The following is a 19,556-nucleotide window of genomic DNA, read 5'->3' as shown; positions in this document are numbered from 1 at the left end:
GAGAGTTTGGTGGATCACACATTTGGTAAGGCAGGCTGAATCTGAGGGAGAAATAATAATAATAATAATAATAATAATAATAATAATAATAATTTATTTACCGTATATCCCGCCCTCTCCAGCCGAAACCAGGCTCAGAGCAGCTAACAACAATAAAAGTAACACAGTTTACATAAAATCACAATCAATTAATTGAAATATATTCTAAAATCAATTCATTCTAAAATCAATTCAGAATCAAATTAATGACAACCATTGGGCTAGAGTTCTATGAGGATTACCAAAAGAGGGGGTCAGACTGTGCCTTGGCCAAAGGCCTGGTGGAACAGCTCTGTCTTGCAGGCCCTGCGGAAAGATGACAAGTCCCACGGGGCCCTTGTCTCTTGTGACAGAGCGTTCCACCAGATTGGAGCCACAGCCGAAAAAGCCCTGGCTCTGGTTGAGGCCAGCCTAACCTCCCTGTGGCCCGGGACCTCCAAGATGTTTTTGTTTGAAGACCGTAAGGTCCTCCGTGGGACATACCAGGAGAGGCGGTCCCGTAGCTCCGAGGGTCCTAGGCCTACTGCATTGTGGGTGGAGACTGCCAGAATGTGGAATTGAATGGCTTTTCGTGTCTAGGGTTTTGCTGGCTGCTGGTGGTGGAAACAGTATAGCATGGAAATGTTTATTTTATTTTTACCGTTATTAAACAAAATTGATATATTGCTTGATTACAACAAAGCCCTTGGGATCTGTCCCAACTCCACAATTCCATCACTGTCTGTATGTCTGCCTGCCTGCCTGTCTGTCTGTCTGTTTGTTTTGCATTCCGCCCTTCATCCATTGATCTCAGGGCGGTTCACAACATAAAAATGCAAGACAAAAAACACAAAGTACATGATATAAAAAATAAGAAGAAAAGTAAACCAATGAGCCCCACCCCCTTCCCACAACACATTTTAAAAGGTATCAAATGTTAACCAGCCAAAGCCTGGTTGAAGAGGGAAATGTTCGCCAGGCTCATAAAGGTATATAATGAAGGTGCCAGGCAAACCACCCTGGGGAGAGCATTCCACAAGTGGGGAGCCACCACAGAAAAGGCCCATTCTCATGTTGCCACCATCTGGACCTCTCGAGGAGGAGGCACATGAAAGAAGGGCCTCAGAGGATGCTCTCAGGGTCCGTGTAGGTTCATATGGAGAGAGGTGGTCCTTGAGCCATTTAAGGCTCCATAGGGCAAAACCAGCACTTTGAATTATACTAAGATTATTATAATACCCTTTCCCTCCTGTTGGTTCGCAGAGCAATTATCATGAACAGCAGGAAGTATACCAACAGCACCTTTGAGGAAGTCAAGAGTATCGCGGTGGAGATTGTCGCCCTTGCGGAAAAATGCTGCGTTGAGGGAGCCGACCCGGAATGCTACACAACAGAGGTACACTTCCACAAACATATATGTGCACCCAACCCTTCTCAGTGCTAAGTGGTACCAACTTGAGGAGACCATTGGGGGGTATGGCAGGTGACGGGGGGGTTCCCCTGCCCCCTCCATGCCCCCTCATCATGCCATGCTCCTTCCAAGTCGAGGTCAGGCCAGCGTGCACTCAGGCAGGCTCAGTGAGCAACAGTTGGTGGCAGCGTGGACGTCAGCATCATGGCCGGGGCACTTGCTGTCCTTCCTCCCTTCCCCCCCCCCCAGTCAGCTGGCCAGACGTGCTTGTCAGAGCTTGGACTGCCACCATGGAAGTTCGGGGTAGCTCCCAAGGGGGCCGCTGTCCCTGCCGTGGGATAGGGCTGCCTCTGCTGGTTCACCCATGTGCTCCTGCTGGGCTGCTCCATTCTAAACTGTCAGAGATTGGCGAGACGGATGAGGAATGGTGGAGATCACACACACCTCTTCTTCTGACACTGCAGGAGAAGAGGGATGCAGCACTGATTTATAGCAGGGGTTTGAGGAGTTTGAGGAAGGTCATGTGGGAATGTTCAGGGATGCAGGAGAGCATCTATTGTTTGATTATATCCTTTCCAACTTGTGTTAACTAGTTCTACAATTTAGCAGAGTAACATTCCCCTTTTTAAACTCAGCGGATGCGTTTGCTCAGGCTCACCAAAGCCTCTAGAATAACTGTTCTGGTATTTTCCCCTTATTCCCTCATTAAAGATAAGACACGACACAGTCTTCCATAAAAGTATAAAAAGAGTTTACTCACATTCTGTTCACAATTGGATCCCAGAAGGCAGACTTAGCTTAGAAAAGTAACACACACTTGGAAATTATCACATAAAGAGACAGTCCCTTTGTCCTCTCTTGGCTGGAAGCATCTTTGGCTAAGCAGATGTTGCTTTTTCCATGCATGTAGTCAAAGAGAGAGAGATGGCTGCCCTGCCCTGTGCTTTTGTCATTACCTGCACAGGTGAGGCCACGCTCACTTCTAGTCACATGCAGAGGTAATCTGTCCCCAAATTCAATGTATTTTTCAAAACGTTTTTCAAAAAAACATTTTCACAGTGTTTTTTGTGTGTGTGTAGATTCCACCTAGATTTCCCTTTGCTTTGATCAGACAGTGCTTTTTCTTGTGATCTTATCTATCAGAGGCTGTAATACTTAGGCAAACCTGCAACCTTTCCCTCTTTTTTCCTTCCCTCTCTCTTCCTCCCACCCAGTCTTTAGCACTCTCGGCCAAATCCTGTGACCCAAATAACCCTTTCCCGAAGCATCCAGGGACAGCTGCCTGTTGCCGCGAGGAAGGCCTTGAACGAAAGCTGTGCTTGGCAGCCTTGAAGCACCCACCCAAGGAGTTCCATACATATGTGGAGCCATCCAATGAGGAACTATGTGGGGCCTTCAGAAAGGACCCCCAGGAATTTGCAGACAGGTGAGTCATGTGTGCAATTCAATTGTGCCACTTACCTGTCCCATTCAGGCACCAGAGTCCATCTCTGATGGCTGTGCCACTTACCTGTCCTGTTTAGGCACCAGAGTCCACACTCTGATGGCTGGTCCAGGTCTCATGGGCTCATGGAGACAGATCCCTGCAGTTGGAGAGAATGCTAAAGGTCCTAACTCCTCTATCTACTGATTATCCTATCATAATATAGTCATACCTCATGTTACATTTGCTTCAGGTTGAATATTTTCAGGTTGCGTCCCACAGCGACCCGGAAGTACTAGAAAGGGTTACTTACGGGTTTTGCCCCTCAGACATGCTCAGATACGCATAAGTGGCGAATCGCGACCCACAGATGCGGGTTGCGTTCTGCCCATGTTGCAAACGGGCCTCCCGAACGGATCCCGTTCGCAACCAGAGGTACCACTGTAGTTCTTACAAATCTCACCCTATGAAGCTGCCTTCTGCTGAGTCAAGATCATTGATCCAGCTAGCTCACTCCTGTCCACCAACAGTAGTCTGTGAGGTGGGGATTTTTCAGCCTAGAATTAGTTTTCTACTCTCAACAACAGAGAGGAAAAGCTGGGGCCTTCTGCACTCAAACCACGTGATGTGCTCCACCCACTGAGCTATGGCTCCTTCCTGGGTCTGTTATAATGCAAATATACCACCCCATATATTTTCCTTCTAAAAACTTATTTTTTCTCCAGTTTGCCCAAAGTTCTTTCCAGTGAGGTGTCTGTGAAGCGAGAAAGAGCTTTAAAACCACAAACAGGTTTTCATCTTGTTGTTTTGCACAGCTGGGGATTTAATATTGGAGGTTGGATAGGATATTATTTATTATTTATCCTTCCTCTTATCACTTCTATGAGTTAACATCCAGTTAGTAGAGTTTAAAATTTACCATCCCTTTGCAGCATAAAATGTGGAAACTCAGCACTTGGAGAAGTCTGACAGTGGAAATAGCTGCAAAGATTTCGCTAACCTCACTTGTAATATGCAATCACTTATGTTCTACTTTGTGGTCCATTTTCTAGGTTTCTGTATGAGTTTTCCATTGACCATAGCCATACACCTTTGCCACTCTTGATCGCCTCCACAACGACCTACTTGTCCATCGTCGGAACGTGTTGTACCCATGCGCAACCCACAGTCTGCTTCTTAAAAGAGGTCGGTGCTTTCTTTTCTCAGGACTAAACGCATTGCATTTCCAATTCAGCTGCAGCCCGATTCCGGCAGCCATTTCCCTGACAAATGAACTTTAAGCACCAAGCACATCAAATGCCTTCTCAGTGATGCGTTACAATTTGTTCCACTTATGTAGCATTGCCAGCCACCTAAGGGCGCCATGTTGTGCATATTTGCAATGGGTTTTTTAAAGAAGAAGAAGAAGAAGAAGAAGAAGAAGAAGAAGGAGGAGGAGGAGGAGGAGGAGGAGGAGGAGGAGGAGGAGGAGGAGGAGGAGGAGAAGTGCCAGAACTCACACTTCCCTGCCATTGTGCATTCCTTGGAGTCTGGATCTGCTGCCCGTGTGGATCTTGCCACCTGAGGCAGTTGCCTCACCTTGTCTCATGGGTGGGCTGGGCCTGCTCCCAACCTCAGTATCTGTCAAAAGCTTAAACCCACAGAGTTAGGAACATAAGATACTGTCTTATACTGAGCCAGACCATTGGTCCATCTAGCTCAGGCTTCCTCAACCTCGGCCCTCCAGATGTTTTTGGCCTACAAATCCCATGATCCCTTGCTAGCAGGACCAGTGATCAGGGATGATGGAAACTGTAGTCTCAAAACATCTGGAGGTTCAAGGTTGAGGAAGCCTGATCTAGCTCTATATTGTCTACACTGACTAGCAATGGCTCTCCAGGGTTTCAGCCCAGGAATCTTCCCAGACTTATCTGGAGATGTTGGGGCTTGAACCTGGGACCTCCTGCATGCAATCAGATATTCTTCTACTAGGCTACAGACCTTCTCCATTGGAGAAGTTGGGTGGAACTCACTCTTTGCTGTCCTTGACTGATGTGCAGAACTATTCAAAGTACAGGCAACTCCCAATTTACACGGCGGTTATGTTCCAAGGCACCACACGGTTACGTGAAATTGCATATATTGGAAATGCCATTGGGAAAGCCTGCAAACACGCTCTAAATCTCTAGAAGCCCTCAAAAAACCCAGCAGAACTTACCAGATGCCCACCTCTCACTACAATCGCTCCCTCCGAACCTCCTAGCTCAAACTCCAACTCTCCACAGGCCTCAAAGGTCGGTGCAAAGGCTCCTGGGATTGCTAGGATTTTGCAAATTTTGCCCTTTCTGGGTGCTTTTGCCATTTTTAAAGTCGCCAATGGGTTCAGCACAATGCGCATGTTCACAGTCACGTGCCCATTGGATGTGTGTAAATTGGCCGTTGCCTGTAATGCAGTTGATGGAGAGTCACCACAGAGATTCTCACATCTCTGTGAGGTAAACATTTGATTCTCACTGTCAGGATTTACAATCTCCCTCTCACACCAAGAGACGGCAGGCCGGCGTTTTCATAATTTTCAGATTTATTGGTATTTACATAATAGTTCATTCCGAGCACGCAGCTCAGTCTTCCACCCTCAATGGGTCAGATGAACCCAATGGGGGGTGAGCTCTTTTCCAACAGGAAATACGCCATCTGCTCCTCCTTTTGTGGGCTTGACACCAAGCCTGAACTCTGGCCATCCTTCTAGTACGAGGAGATTCATGAGCAACTTGTGCCTCCTTCCCTGAAAGCATGTCTGAGAGTTGCGGCCCCTCTGCCTGCCTGACACTGTCCTGAAAATTTACGACTTGCCTTCTGGGATGGGAGTGTTAGGATATAGTTCCATTCCCCCTTGAGAACAGATGTGTGGATTGTTGTATGGCACATGTCTGTTTACTTCCAGCACAGTCTGCTGGGAACTTCCATTGTATATTGCTTTTGCTATACTGCTCTTTGCTTGGGCACAAAAGGGAAGCAGACATGTTTTTCCCTTTGTTCCTGATGCTGAATAAATGCCTGTAAATATGCTTACACATGTCTCTGTCTGCCGCTTCCGTTGCAAAGAGTTCTTATCTCTTCTGGCTTGGGTGCTTAAGCTTCTGAAGGCTTCTGAGGCTTGGATCGCTGTTCTGAGAACAGGAGTTCGCCCGGCTGCCGGTCGGTGGCTGGAGCCAGTTGGCGGCTTGCCAAATAATAATAATAATAATAATAATAATAATAATAATAACAACAACAACAAGAAGAAGAAGAAGAAGAAGAAGAAGAAGAAGAAGAATTTATTATTTATACTCCGCCCATCTGGCTGGGTTTCCCCAGCCACTCTGGGCAGCTTCCAACAAAACACTAAAATACAATGACCTATTAAACATTAAAAGCTTCCCTAAACAGGGCTGCCTTCAGATGTCTTCTAAAAGTTTGGTAGTTATTTTTCTCTTTGACATCTGGTGGGAGCACGTTCCACAGGGCGGGTGCCACTACTGAGAAGGCCCTCTGCCTGGTTCCCTGTAACTTGGCTTCTTGCAGCGAGGGAACCAACAGCAGGTCCTCGGCTGGACCTCAGTGTCCGGGCAGAACGATGGAGGTGGAGACGCTCCTTCAGATATACTGGACCGACTCCCCGGACTCATCCCAACAAGGAGGGGCTCGCTTCACTCTCCGCATGTGAAGGAAGCAACCCTCTGTCTCCTCCTTCCTGCCACTCCCCTTGTTCCTCAGAGCTCTCTCTTTCGCTCTGGGAAGGAATGTTCCTAGCACCCATTTTACGGGTTGGTATTCTATGACAGAGTTCTAGGACTTCCTCGTGACCACTCGCCTCACATCCCTGACAACTAAATTGAGTGAAAATGTGTGATTGCAAAGCACTGTTATATTTCGGATTCCTGTTAACAGGCACTTCCAGATCTGCTAGAAGCAGATCCCTTCGCTAAGTGTGTCAAGTGTTTGATCTCACCTCTTTCTTTTATGCTGCAGAAGCTGGAGAGGAAGTCTCTCATGATGCTCACTGATCTGTCCAACAAAGCGTGCTCCCGCTATTCCGTGTTTGGGAAAGAGAAAACAAAACTCAGGTACAAAGCAAACCTTCTGCATCCTATGTATTTATGGCAAGTCAGAACTTTACCTGTTGGATCTCTGAATTTTTGGTAGTTCCTGTTCATTGTGAAAGCTTGGATAGATCTATCTGGGTTGGAAGAAGCAAACTGCAATGGAATTTCACGGGATAGTACCAAATTTGCTACCATATCCAAATGTGTCTTTCAAGTCGTGTTTTTCAAATGCAGCAGTGCATAAGAATTCTGTCTAGGGCACACAAAAAATGATTCACTTCATATCTAAAGGTAAACCTACCTAATTCACATGTTGCAAAACAATATGAGAACTGAAACACAACCATCGTTCCAAAAAATAAATAAATCACACTTTACTGAATTTTGCAATGCAATTTTCAACTAGACAATAATATAAGGGGGAGTTTGCATAAAAATGAATGTATTAGCGAAAATAACATGCAAACATGCATTATGTTAAGGGAAATGGTTTGCTAAAACTTGAACATTAGCCCAAACTGCATACTAAAATGTGTTTGTCTGGCAAAATTCACACTAAATTGCTAATGAATTTTCATGAGGATTTAAGCAAAAAAATCACAAATTGCTGGAGAAATGTGGAGAACTGAATTTAAGAATGGAAAAATGAGAAACTGGGAGAGCCACAGTCTCCCTTTTGTGAGATGCCAGCTTCACTCAGGAGCTCCCAAATTGGGCCAGAGGTTCCCTATACTATAGATCCTCTATAAACATTTTGGTACTCCCATCCACTGTGTCCAGGTCACTGCCTGAAGCCAGATCACAACAATAGACCTATTATTGCCTGGACACATATTAGGGACTGGGATTCTTCACACATTTAGCTTAGCATTGTTAGAATACACCACACTAAATGTGGGAAGGTCAGAGAGTATCAGAGGATTTAGGAAATGGAGCCAATCACTGCCCCCTTTCCTTCACTGCTTCAGACAAGAATGCCATATAGGGCTAATAGGCATGTTGCAGCAATTCTGTGAACTGCCCTGAGACGTCTGGGTATAGGGCAGTATATAATAATAATAATAATAATAATAATAATAATAATAATAATAGGAGCTGCACGGCCAGGGGAAAAACAATGCTGTCGAGGGTTGTAAAGACTGTAGAGAGAATAATTGGCTGCACTCTTCCCACCTTGGATCAAATCTATGCTTCCAGGTGCCATAAGAAAGCTGCAGAGTTAGTGCAGGATAGTGCGCACCCCGGAAATGATCTCTTTCAGCTTCTGCCTCTACAAAGACTAGGACTAGCTGCCTGAGAAACAGTTTCTACCCAAATGCAATTCTGGTTTTAAACTCAGTATAAGGAGTCTCTATAGGAGTATATTGTATTTTAAAATAGGGTTTCAGAGTTTTTAGGGGTTTTTGAACGGACCATTTTGGGATAGCTACACTAATTTAAATTCCCACTTATTTTCCCTGCCCATGTCTAGCTACTTCATAACATATACTCAGAAAAGTCCAAACGCTTCTGTTGAGGATATCTTATCCCTCGCTGAAGATGCTTCTGAAGTGCTTGCCAAGTGCTGCGATTCATTGGAAGAAGACTGCGTCCAGAAGGAGGTGAGCATTCAGGAGCAAAAGGCCATTTCACATTGATGGCCGTTGTCATTCTGTTGAAAATAGTAGAGCATTCTGTGTCCGACAGGAATGGCTGAGTCCTCTTATCTGCAGAATCAGGTGCTGTAGCTCTTGCTGGGTTGTACCGCTTCCAGCTCCACATAGAAAAGGAGCAAATCAGAGAGATGGGCTTTAACTGGGCCTTCTCAACTAGTCTTCTATGTGCTGGTTTTCCATCTGCAGAACAATTTTTATACAGTGGTGCCTCGCAAGACGAAAAGAATCTGTTCCGCGATTCTCTTCGTATAGCGTTTTTTTCGTCTTGCGAAGCAAGCCCATTGACAGCTTAGCGGACTAGCGCTATTAGCGGTCTAGCGGCTTTTAGCGATCAGCTGAGAAGCGGTTTATCAGCAGATCAGCTGTTAAGCGGCTTAGCAGCTTAGGAAAAGCGGGGAAAAAGCGGAAAAAACCCCGCGGGAACTCGCAAGATTTTTTCGTCTTGCGAAGCAACCCCATAGAGAAATTCGTTTAGCGAAGCGCCTCCAAAACAGAAAACCCTTTCGTCTAGCGGCTTTTCCGTCTTGCGAGGCGTTCGTCTTGCGGGGCACCACTGTATGGGGTATTCAGAACTGTGATCCTGCCCTCCACTGGTTCCAAAATGGCACAAGACAGGAAGAACTGTGTCATGTGATCATGCCGACTACGTAACACAGATTGAGCCATATACTTGGAAGCAAGTTCTACATATTTCAATACTTACTTCCAAGGAAGTGTGGATTTAGTGCAATGAGTCTATGAATTCCAAAAAAGAATATCCAAAAGTTTACCTATAGGAAGGTAGGCATGCTTCAATCAGTTCATTTTTGGTTTGGACCACGTACAGTGGTACCTCAGTTTTCGAACATAATCCATTCCGGAAGACCATTCGAGTTCCGAATTGTTCGAAAATGGAAAACTCAATATGGAAAACCATGTGGCATGTTCGACTTCCGAGGCGCATTTGAAAACCAAAGCGTTTACTTCCCGGTTTTTGGCGTTCGAGTTCTGAAATGTTCTTCAATGGAGACTTTCAAAAACCGAGGTACCACTGTATATGTCAGGGCTGGTTCAGATGTAAGTCAGCACTCAAGACGTAGAGACAAGCAGAAAAGTTAGCTCTTTATTCAAGAAAACAGCATCCCAAGAACCAAGGACTGGCCCCCATGGAATAGTTGCCAGGAATGAAGGTCCTTGTCTAATAATAATCATAATCATAATCATAATCATAATCATAATAATCATAATAATCATAATAATAATTTATTATTTGTACCCGGCCCATCTGGCTGGGTTTCCCCAGCCACTCTGGGCGGCTTCCAACAAAGATTAAAAATACATTAAAATGTCACACATTAAAAACTTCCCTGAACAGGCCTGCCTTCAGATGTCTCCTAAATGTCAGGTAGTTGTTTATCTCTTTGACATCTGATGGGAGGGCGTTCCACAGGGCGGGTGCCACTACCGAGAAGGCCCTCTGTCTGGTTCCCTGTAGCTTTGCTTCTCGTAATGAGGGAACCGCCAGAAGGCCCTCAGCGCTGGACCTCAGCGTCCGGAGGTGGAGACGCTCCTTCAGGTATACTGGGGCGAGGCCATTTAGGGCTTTAAAGGTCAACACCAACACATTGAATTGTCAAAACCAAAAATTCCTTTCAGTAGCACCTTAAAGACCAACTAAGTTAGTTCTAGGTATGAGCTTTCGTGTGCATGCACACTTCTTCAGATACCTATCTGAAGAATATCTGAAGAATATTCTTCAATATTCTTATCTTCAATATTCTTATCGTATCGTTTTTTTTGTTTTGACTATGGCAGACCAACACGGCTACCTATCTGTAACTGAAACATTGAATTGTGCTCGGAAACATACTGGGAGCCAATGTAGGTCTTTCAAGACTGGTGTTATGTGGTCTCGGTGGCTGCTCCCAGTCACCAGTCTAGCTGCTGCATTCTGGATTAATTGTAGTTCTAGTTGAAGGGTCACCTTCAAAGGTAGCCCCACATAGAGTAGATTGCAGTAGTCCAAGCGGGAGATAACTAGAGCACTTCCCACTAACTCCCCTCCCCAGCTGGATGCCTCCAAAGCAGCCTTAAACATGGAGGCAAGGGAGGAGGGGAGTAGGAAAGGCAAGCTCGGCAGTAGGAAAGGCAAGCTCGGCAGATGCTTCTGCTGCCTCTAGCCCCTCCTTCTCTGCTTCATGTTCTGAGTCTGCCTTGCTTTCTGCATCTGGCTCTTCTCTCTCACTCAAGCCTGCTGCTTCTTCAGCCTCCAATCATTCTGCCCCCGCTTCATCCTCTGACTTGTTCTCAGTGTCCCACCACCACTCCCAGGCTCTGAGCCTTTCTTCCCTGAGATCGCCCTAGGGCAGGTATAGGCAAACTCGGCCTTCCAGATGTTTTGGGACTACAACTCCCATCATCCCTGACCACTGGTCCTGTTAGCTAGGGATGATGGGAGTTGTAGTCCCAAAACATCTGGAGGGCCAAATTTCCCTGTGCCTGCCCTAGGGGGTTCTGCCACTACTCTTCAGCCAGTCCTTGATGGTATATTTTTCCCCTGGGACATTTCAGGTGAAGCAGGGACATATGGCTCTTTTTTATCTTGAGTAAAGTCACTGGTTTATCTACTTTAGTATTGTCTACACTAACCGGCAGTTAAGTCTCTGGGGTTTCAAACAGTGGACATTTCTAGTCCTGCAAAGCAGATGCTCTACTACTGAGCTATGGCCCTTTCCCAGAAGGTGGATTTTAAAAACGTCGAGTTAGTTAATTACTTTGAAATTGGCCTCTGTGGCTGGACACGCCACATGAAATTGGTCCCTTGGTGCCCGCATCCTTCCACACGAACCATCGCATGTGGTTCAGTTTTGTTGCGAAATCACTGGCTGCCTTTCCTCCCCAGGTGTCGAACCACACTGCCAAAACCTGCAATAAACTCTCAACCCAAGATAAAAGAATTAACGACTGTTGCCTAGACAATTCTGGCTCCTTGCAGAAATACGTATGCATATACTCCCTGCCATGGGACAAGAATACCGACAGTTCAAATGTTGCACGTCCGACTCCTGAATGCCTGTGTAATGTGGACTGTAGACAGCGGGAAATTTATAAGTAAGTGTCCCCCTACACACACACACACTTTCCTAGAGATAAGCTTTTTAATTAGCTGTAATTTAAATGTGCTTATTCATTATTGGCAACACCTGCTGGTTCCAAACTCAAAATTCCAAACTGACCTTAATTCCCACTTCAACATAAACCTGCGTCAAAAAGGTGGGGGAACCCACTTATATGCTTTTTTTCCCACCCGACTTGAAGGTAACAGGACATTTCTTAATTCATCAGTGGTAGGACTTGTGGAAGAGACTGGGGCCTTAGGCACCAAGGAATAACATTTAAGTTCTCCCAGACAAGCTATGATGTGTTGTAATATGCAGGACTGAAACTGAATGTGTTTATTTTGAAGAAAAAAGTAGCCACGCAGCCCTAATTATCATTATTATATATTTATTTTTCACGGGGGCCACTAGGTGGCGCATCGGAAGATGGCTGACAATAACATCTCTCCGACCCACACGAGGTAATTTGGAGGCTATGATGGGGGTAATTAGCCTCCTTAACCCCCCCAGGATTATGGGGGGGACGGCCCTTGCCTGCTGTGCCCTATACCACCCCCGAATTTGTGGGGGTGTTGGCACTAGGCACAAAGCCCTCCTGTGGGATTTTCGGCACTCCTCGACGCCGTCCCCGATTCGCGCCACTGGTTGCAATGATCTTTAAAAGAAACAATTTGGACGTGATTAATTGCACATACATCAAGGAAAAAGGGGAGTAAATACTGCTGACAGAAGAGATCTCTGATAACAAGACAACAATAAAATACGAGAAGAACGTCAAGATACGGTATGAGAAATGACTGAGGGGGGAGGGGGGGAAAAACCTGCCTTTACCTTTTTATGTGACTTAACAAGAATCCCCCTCCCCTAATGAGTCAGAAATTAAGGACTTAAGCTGTGGATTTAAGGCTGTGTGGAGATAAACTTTCGATCCAAAGCAATGTTTCAAGATGAAGTTGGAAAGCTAAGAGTTTTGGAGTGTCGCACTCAGGAAAAATACCGTCACCATTTTGTGAGGCGTTGTGGGAGCTCTTGGGTCTGGGAGGAGAAAGAGAGAAACAGAGTTGTTTACATATCGTGAATCAATTTCTCGGTGGGACTTAAGAGCGACAAATGCCAAAATTTACGATGGAAAAAGTGATGTTATCTACGAAGGAGATATATGGAAACGATCTGGACTTAGTGGAGGAACGGGAAATCCACACAGGATTATTACACTTGCTATCGGCTTAAGGAGACTAACAGAAGAGATCGTAAAGGAAAAAGAGAAATTCTACGAACAAGATATGATGTGGCAACACCAAGATAAGACTGGATAGAATTATGAACTTTGTTTGGACTGATTGGGACTGATTTGGACATTAACGCAGTAATAAGAAGATGATCTGAATCCCCCTTTGGATCTTGAAGTATGGGTTCCCCCAACAAAATTTTAAAAATTTGGCTTTGTAATTCGGAATTTATATGATGCGATTTATGTGATTTAATTTGATGTGATTGGCCAGTTAATAAAAATTATTAAAAATATATATATATTTATTTTTCACAACCTGCATTTTCCCCCGGACAGGACTCAAATGCAACTTACAGTTAAAAACAAGAACCGGTACAAACATTTTCTCAAAGAAGCCAATCATTTAAAAACAATTAAACATTGATAAAATTAAAACTCTATACATATGTGAAATCTGTTAAACCCAGTGCTTTTTTTCTGAGGGGACACAGGGGTACGCATACCCCTAAACATTTTTTGTGAATCTAGGTTTGGCCTGATTGAGGAACAGTATTTCAATATGAGTATTTTTATTTATTTTTTAGGAAAAAAGCACTGGTTAAACCCATACCAATAATTAAAATAGAAAGAGAACAGTACAGTGGAACCTCAAGTTGCGTACATGATTCATGCGGGAGGCACGTTCGCAATCCGCAGTACTGCGTCTGCGCATGCATGTGATGCGATTTGGCGCTTCCGCGCATGCGCAAAGTACGATTTAGTGTTTCTGCGCATGTGTGAGTGCTGAAACCTGGAGGTAACCCATTCCGGTACTTCCAGGTTTCGGCACATCCGTAACCTGAAAACATGTAACCCGAAGTGTCTATAACCCAAGGTACCACTGTACCAGCCTTGACCCAGAGCCTTGGGTAGTAATTCATTTGTAAGGTGAGGAATGAACTGGAACTAATTCCTTCCTAAAACAAACTTTTCAAGAACTTATTCATGAAGAATAAAAGTCCTGGTTAGCTGCTTGATATAAGAGCATATGTCGTCATATATATATGATATATGGGGCGCGGGTGGCGCTGGGATACAGGTGGCGCTGTGAGTTAAACCACAGAGCCTAGGACTTGCCAATCAGAAGGTTGCGGTGAGCTCCCGTTGTTTGGTCCCAGCTTCCTGCCAACCCAGCAGTTCGAAAGCACGTCAAAGTGCAAGTAGAGAAATAGGTCACTCCGGCGGGAAGGTAAACGGTGTTTCCGTGCACTGCTCTGGTTCGCCAGAAGCGGCATAGTCATGCTGGCCACATGACCCAGAAGCTGTAGGCCGGGTCCCTCAGCCAATAAAGCAAGAAGAGTGGTCACGACTGGACCTAATGGTCAGGGGTCCCTTTACCTTTATAAGAGCATAGGAAGACCTAGCGCAAACGTTCTGTGAAATGTTCTGAGACGCTTTTCTCTCTGTTGCAGCTATATACACCGCTTTGCCCAGACATTTACGTATGCCCCAGAAGCTCTTCTCGTTGCTCTCTATGACGATAGCCTAACAGTGGCGAACAGTTGTTGTGGCACGGAGGACCCTGCTGCTTGTTTTGCCGGAAAGGTAAGATGCAATATAGTTCTGAAGGCTTCTTTTCATTTCTAAACAGAAGCCCAGCCAGTAATCTAGCAGCTGCATTTTTTTGTTTTTTATTAAATCATTTTTATTGATTTTCCAATAAAAAACATCCAATTAATATATCCAATCATAATGCTCCAATTAAATAAATTAAATAAATTAAAATAAAAAACTAAAATAAAAAGACCAAGTTATGGTCCAAATTATAATTATTAATTTTTTGGAGCTCCCCACAGTCTGGATCTCTGAAGCATATCTCCACATCTCAGTCCTACCTCTCCTCCTTGTTTCCATATTTTTCACATCTCGATTTTGACGCTTTATAATTCTCCGTCCCTGAGTCCACGATTCTCAATCATGTCAAACATCATGTACTTTCATCCGTCGAATACAGCTTCGTTAGTATATATTTTTCCAAATGTCTTTGTATCAGCGCAGCTTCCTCTGTCTCCGTTCCAATCTGGGATGTTGTCCAAGCCTGTTATCTGAAGTTTAATGGCGCAGCAACTTCCAATCATTAATTGCCCAACCTTCCTTTTGAGCTTCATTCAACCAGTACCTTCCAAGTTAAATTGTTAGGCAAAACTGTTTGCAATATTACAATGTAGATAAACCTTATTCCACAGTTATCAGTCATTTGACGATCCATCAGCCTTTGGAGACCGCACTCTCCCCCCTCTGGGCCCTAGAAGGGGGGCTAGCAGCTGCATTTTGGACCAGATGAAGGTTGCATGTCAAGGGCAGCCCCATATATAGTGTGCCCTAGTTTTAAAACCTGAAAGAGCCCGGTCTGAAAGAGACATAGAGTTGGAAGTAATCCACCAAGGGTCATCTAGTCCAACCCCTTGCGTTGCAGCAATCTCAACTAAAGCATCCATGACACATGGCCATCCAACCTCAATCTTAATTTCAGGATAATGGGTTTAATCCCTATGTTGGGCAAAAGAGGGCGGTTGGACTAGATGACCCATGTGGTCGCTTCCAACTCTTGGATTCTATGATGTAATAAATGAACATCTGCCCTTATTCCCTTATGTGGGATACAAGAGCCCTTATAGAGTCCTTTGTAGGTTCTCCATCGGTCGGAGAAAAGAACAGAGGCCAACCAGAGAATATTGAGAAGCAAAGCAGCTCGTAAGCCTGATCTTTATTGAACTGTTGCAACAGGGTGCTCCCTTCACATGCAGGAAAGGAGAAGGACCCCGAACAAAGGTGTGTCTGCCCTTATATAGACATTTTAAATTGCCTGCCTTGGAGTCCAAGACCACCCCCAGAAACATGATACCTACATCACAGAAGAGGTGATCTACAACAGAAATCTGAGTGCGTTGTTTATCTCCTGTCTGGCAAGTTACCTGTTAATGGTTACTTGATTGGATACCCTTGAGAGCCTAGCTAGTCTTTTGTAATGACAAATACTTAGTTCCTGAGCCAGGTCACAGGCTCACCCTATTCATACACAGACAAACCCTTAAGACAGGATTTGTGAAGGAAAAGACAATGGGGAGGCCCCCCCACCTCCTCCCTCCTTGCAGAGAAAACATGTGGTCAGTTTGGGAGTGAAAATGGTTTCAAGGCAGTCCTCCTGTGCTGCTCCAGACATGTGGTCCACACATCTATGTATGCGCCTGCTTGGTACATTTATGAACATTTAAAATATATATATATATATATATATATATATATATATATATATATATAATAAAAGACCTTAATTTTTTTTATTTCAATGATAAACCCCCTCACAACAGTGAATCTCACTGAGTTACCTTGGGCCAGTCATGAGCGATCTTCTGCCTCCATAGGGTCTCCAGAATATGGCATGGCATATTAACATGAAAAACTGCCCTAAACGAAACCCTTTCCGCTCCTCATTTCACATTAAAAATAAAATAAAAAATATGAGGGCAATGTGGGCTTCTAGATGTGGGCTTCTAGATTCTAACCCCCATCAGCCCCAGCCAGCATGGTCAAGGATGATGGTAACTGTAGTCCGACAAATGACTGTATGACCACATGTTCCCCATCCCTGCCCTAAAGGGAATGCTAAAAGAACTAGTACTGCAAATGGAAACCAGTTAGTTTAGACATGGCCTGATTATTATTGACTTGCTGTGACACGGAGACAGGTTTATTCACTGGTGGCATCAGCATCGCAGAATTTCATTATTGTTTAAAAAGCACTTATATACTGCTTAATATGACTGCCGTTCTACATTTTTCCTTATGAACTCCAGAAACCACCGACAAAGTTATTTGAGTTGCTTTCAAAAGGAAATGAAATGTGTGGAGCTTACACAACTCATAATTTCCTGGATTTCAAGAAGAGGTGAGCGCTACCTTCTAGATAAGGAGTGGTTGTACAGTAAGCCCGAAATTTGTGGGCATTCAGTGTTATTCACGTGGCATAAATAAATAAATAAATAAATAAATAAATAAATAAATAGGAGGCAGAAAGCGGTCTGGGTTCTGGGGGAAATGACTTTGGCGATCCCAGCCACCATTGAACCCAGTGTGTTATGACTACAGTAGAACCTTGGTTCTTGAACGGCTTAGTTGACTAACAAATCGGCTCCCGAACGCTGAAAACCCAGAAGTGTTCCTGTTTTCAAACATTTTCGGAAGCCGAACTTCTAGTGCAGCTGTCAGCTATTGTTTCTGCGGTGCCTGCACCAATTGGAAGCCGCGCCTTGGTTTTCAAACGTTTTGGGAGTCAAACAGACTTCCGGAACAGATTAAGTTTGAGAACCAAGGTACCACTGTATAAGCAATATTGGCTTTAGGCATGATCCCCAGAATATACTGTAACCCCCATGTAATTTACAGTGGTACCTCTGGTTGCGAACAGGATCCATTCTGAAGCCCCGTTCGCAACCTGAAAGGAACACAACCCGCATCTGTGCGCCTGCACACACGCGGGTCACGATTTGCCTCTTCTGCATATGCACGTGACGTCATTTTGCGTGTCTGGGCATGCGCGAGTGGCGAAACCCAGAAGTAACCCTTTCAGGTACTTCCGGGTCGCCGCAGGATACAACCTGGGAAAAAAACGTATCATGAAGCAAACGAAACAAGAGGTATGACTGTATAGGCTTAGTTGTATTTCAGCTTGTAGACTGGGGTGGAGAACCTCAATCCCAATTGACAATGGCCACCCTCCAAGTCTCCCTGTCTGGCCCTCATGCCTCTCATCAGCCACACCATTCTGACTCTGTTCTTCACTGTCCTTGAGTATTTTTGCATGGCTGGGGTGTGCCTGATTATGTTTCCTGCTTGTCTGGATGAAGGGTAGAGAGGTGGCATGTTAGAAACTACCCTAGTGCACAAAGGTAAAAATTTATATCCATTGCTCCACCCACTTTACCTGTCTCTTCTGATCAATGGCATGTGCCCCCCCCCCACCCAAAAAATGGTTGGGTTGTAAAATGTTCCCTAACCCGATGTAGATGTTAAGGATTCGATTTGGAGGTGGGGTTCCATACAAAGTGCTAGCGACACAGCTGTATTGCTTTCTCCAGTTTTAATCAAAACTGGAATAATCAAAACATTGTATGATGCAACAAAACCAAGAACCAGTTGGTGACACGCCATTAAAAGGTTCAATCCAAGACCAGTCAAGAAAAAGGGAATCTTGTTTTCATAGATGCAATGTAGGCTAACAGAAGTGAAATTTCACATGTGATCAGAACCAAGTAAAATCAGATTTGGTAGGAACCTGCCAGTCATCTGTTTGGTTTCTAAATATACATTTAAAAAATCCACTATGTAGCAGTATAGTCCATTGGCTTAGTAGTGCCTCATGAAACACATATTGAATGAGTCATCCCCCCCCCCCCCGAAATTGCAATATGCAAGGCCTTCTTAAACCAGATATTATGCCCATTCTGCAGGCTAAGGGAGCACTACCACAAGGCACTTCCCAGGGCCTCTGAAGATACCATTTCTGTGCTGGTCGAGCAAAGGTCTACGTTTGCATCCACCTGCTGCCATTTGAACGCACCTCCATCGTATTGCGGGTTGAAGGTAAGGAGTCGTCTCTCCAGCTCAGCAATTCAAGGAAGCAGCCCTTGGATTTCTGGTTTCTAGGACCTACTAGAGACATTGCTGAAATGTCCAGGAAATGTATGAGCAGATGTATGGCAACTGATGTTGGAAGTCTAAATTTTGGTGAATTTCATAAAAAAATAAAAACTTCATTCTCTTCTGAGATTTCGCAACAACTTTGCCCCCAAAAAGAGCCCAACATCTTTTTGTTTCTGGATTTTCACTTTTAAAAATATGGTAACCCTAGAAAATAGAGTTTTGAAACACACCCCCCCCCCCCTATTTTCAGGTTCAAAGTGAAGTGGCTTACACATGCACCAGTGATGACTGCTTGGCCCAGGACTAATTGTGAGAATATGATTTGTGTCTTCTGGAGCGGGGAAGGCTCAGGTAGGTAGGAAAGCAAAAATAAACTCTGTGTGTGATGCAGGGTACGGTGTTGTGCCTGTGTATGCACTGAGAAGTTTTTATTTCACAAACATCTCTTTGGGATGTGTCAGGAGTCCAGTCCCCGGCTTGATAACACAGTGAGCGTAGTTAATTAAAAAGGATAATTTATTGTCAAAACAAACAGATAGCTTCAGATGGCTTTAACACAGCCTCCTCCATCACTGATCAAGATGACCCTTCTGAAGACCTCTTCCGGTTACAGAAGATATTGAACTTTCTCACTTTGCGCCTTTTGCTTTGTTTTCTGTCTAACAGCCCTTCCCTTAGCCTAGTCTTAAAAGGGATTGGCTCAGCTCCCATCTCATCTCGTTCTGACAAACTGCTTTCTTCTCTGTCCATGCCAATTGGCACTTCCCAAGAGCATTGGTTGGGTCCCGGCTGGCTCCCCACCGGGGCGGGGGAGTTGGTACTAGCCGACGCTCCTCCTGCATGGCAATTAACCCTCTCTGTTCCTGGCTGCTTTCTTCATTTGGCTGCAAACCTTCCCTGGGGACTAGCTGCAAGCCTTCACTGGGGGTTGGCTCATTCATGACAGGAAGCTATACCTGTGCTATTGCAAGTGA

The 19,556-nt window shown here is 44.7% G+C and overlaps 1 protein-coding gene across 1 annotated transcript in view; it reads left to right on the top strand.

The window, feature by feature from the left end:
* GC (GC vitamin D binding protein) overlaps positions 1-19,556 on the top strand; it is a 37,958-nt gene that overhangs the window by 18,092 nt on the left and 310 nt on the right. Inside the window, exons 3-12 of the mRNA XM_081876999.1 lie at positions 1,282-1,414; positions 2,644-2,855; positions 3,905-4,037; positions 6,843-6,937; positions 8,388-8,517; positions 11,453-11,661; positions 14,352-14,484; positions 16,737-16,828; positions 18,390-18,522; positions 18,833-18,933. Coding sequence (XP_081733125.1) covers positions 1,282-1,414; positions 2,644-2,855; positions 3,905-4,037; positions 6,843-6,937; positions 8,388-8,517; positions 11,453-11,661; positions 14,352-14,484; positions 16,737-16,828; positions 18,390-18,522; positions 18,833-18,889 — 1,327 coding nt within the window. The 3' untranslated portion in view covers positions 18,890-18,933. The remainder of the gene's footprint in view (positions 1-1,281; positions 1,415-2,643; positions 2,856-3,904; positions 4,038-6,842; positions 6,938-8,387; positions 8,518-11,452; positions 11,662-14,351; positions 14,485-16,736; positions 16,829-18,389; positions 18,523-18,832; positions 18,934-19,556) is intronic.

The sequence above is a fragment of the Podarcis erhardii genome (genome assembly GCF_964252035.2).
Source record: "Podarcis erhardii genome assembly, chromosome: 9".
Lineage (NCBI taxonomy): Eukaryota > Metazoa > Chordata > Lepidosauria > Squamata > Lacertidae > Podarcis > Podarcis erhardii.
Note: the sequence above shows the minus strand (reverse complement) of the source record. Positions and strands in the feature narration are given on the sequence as shown.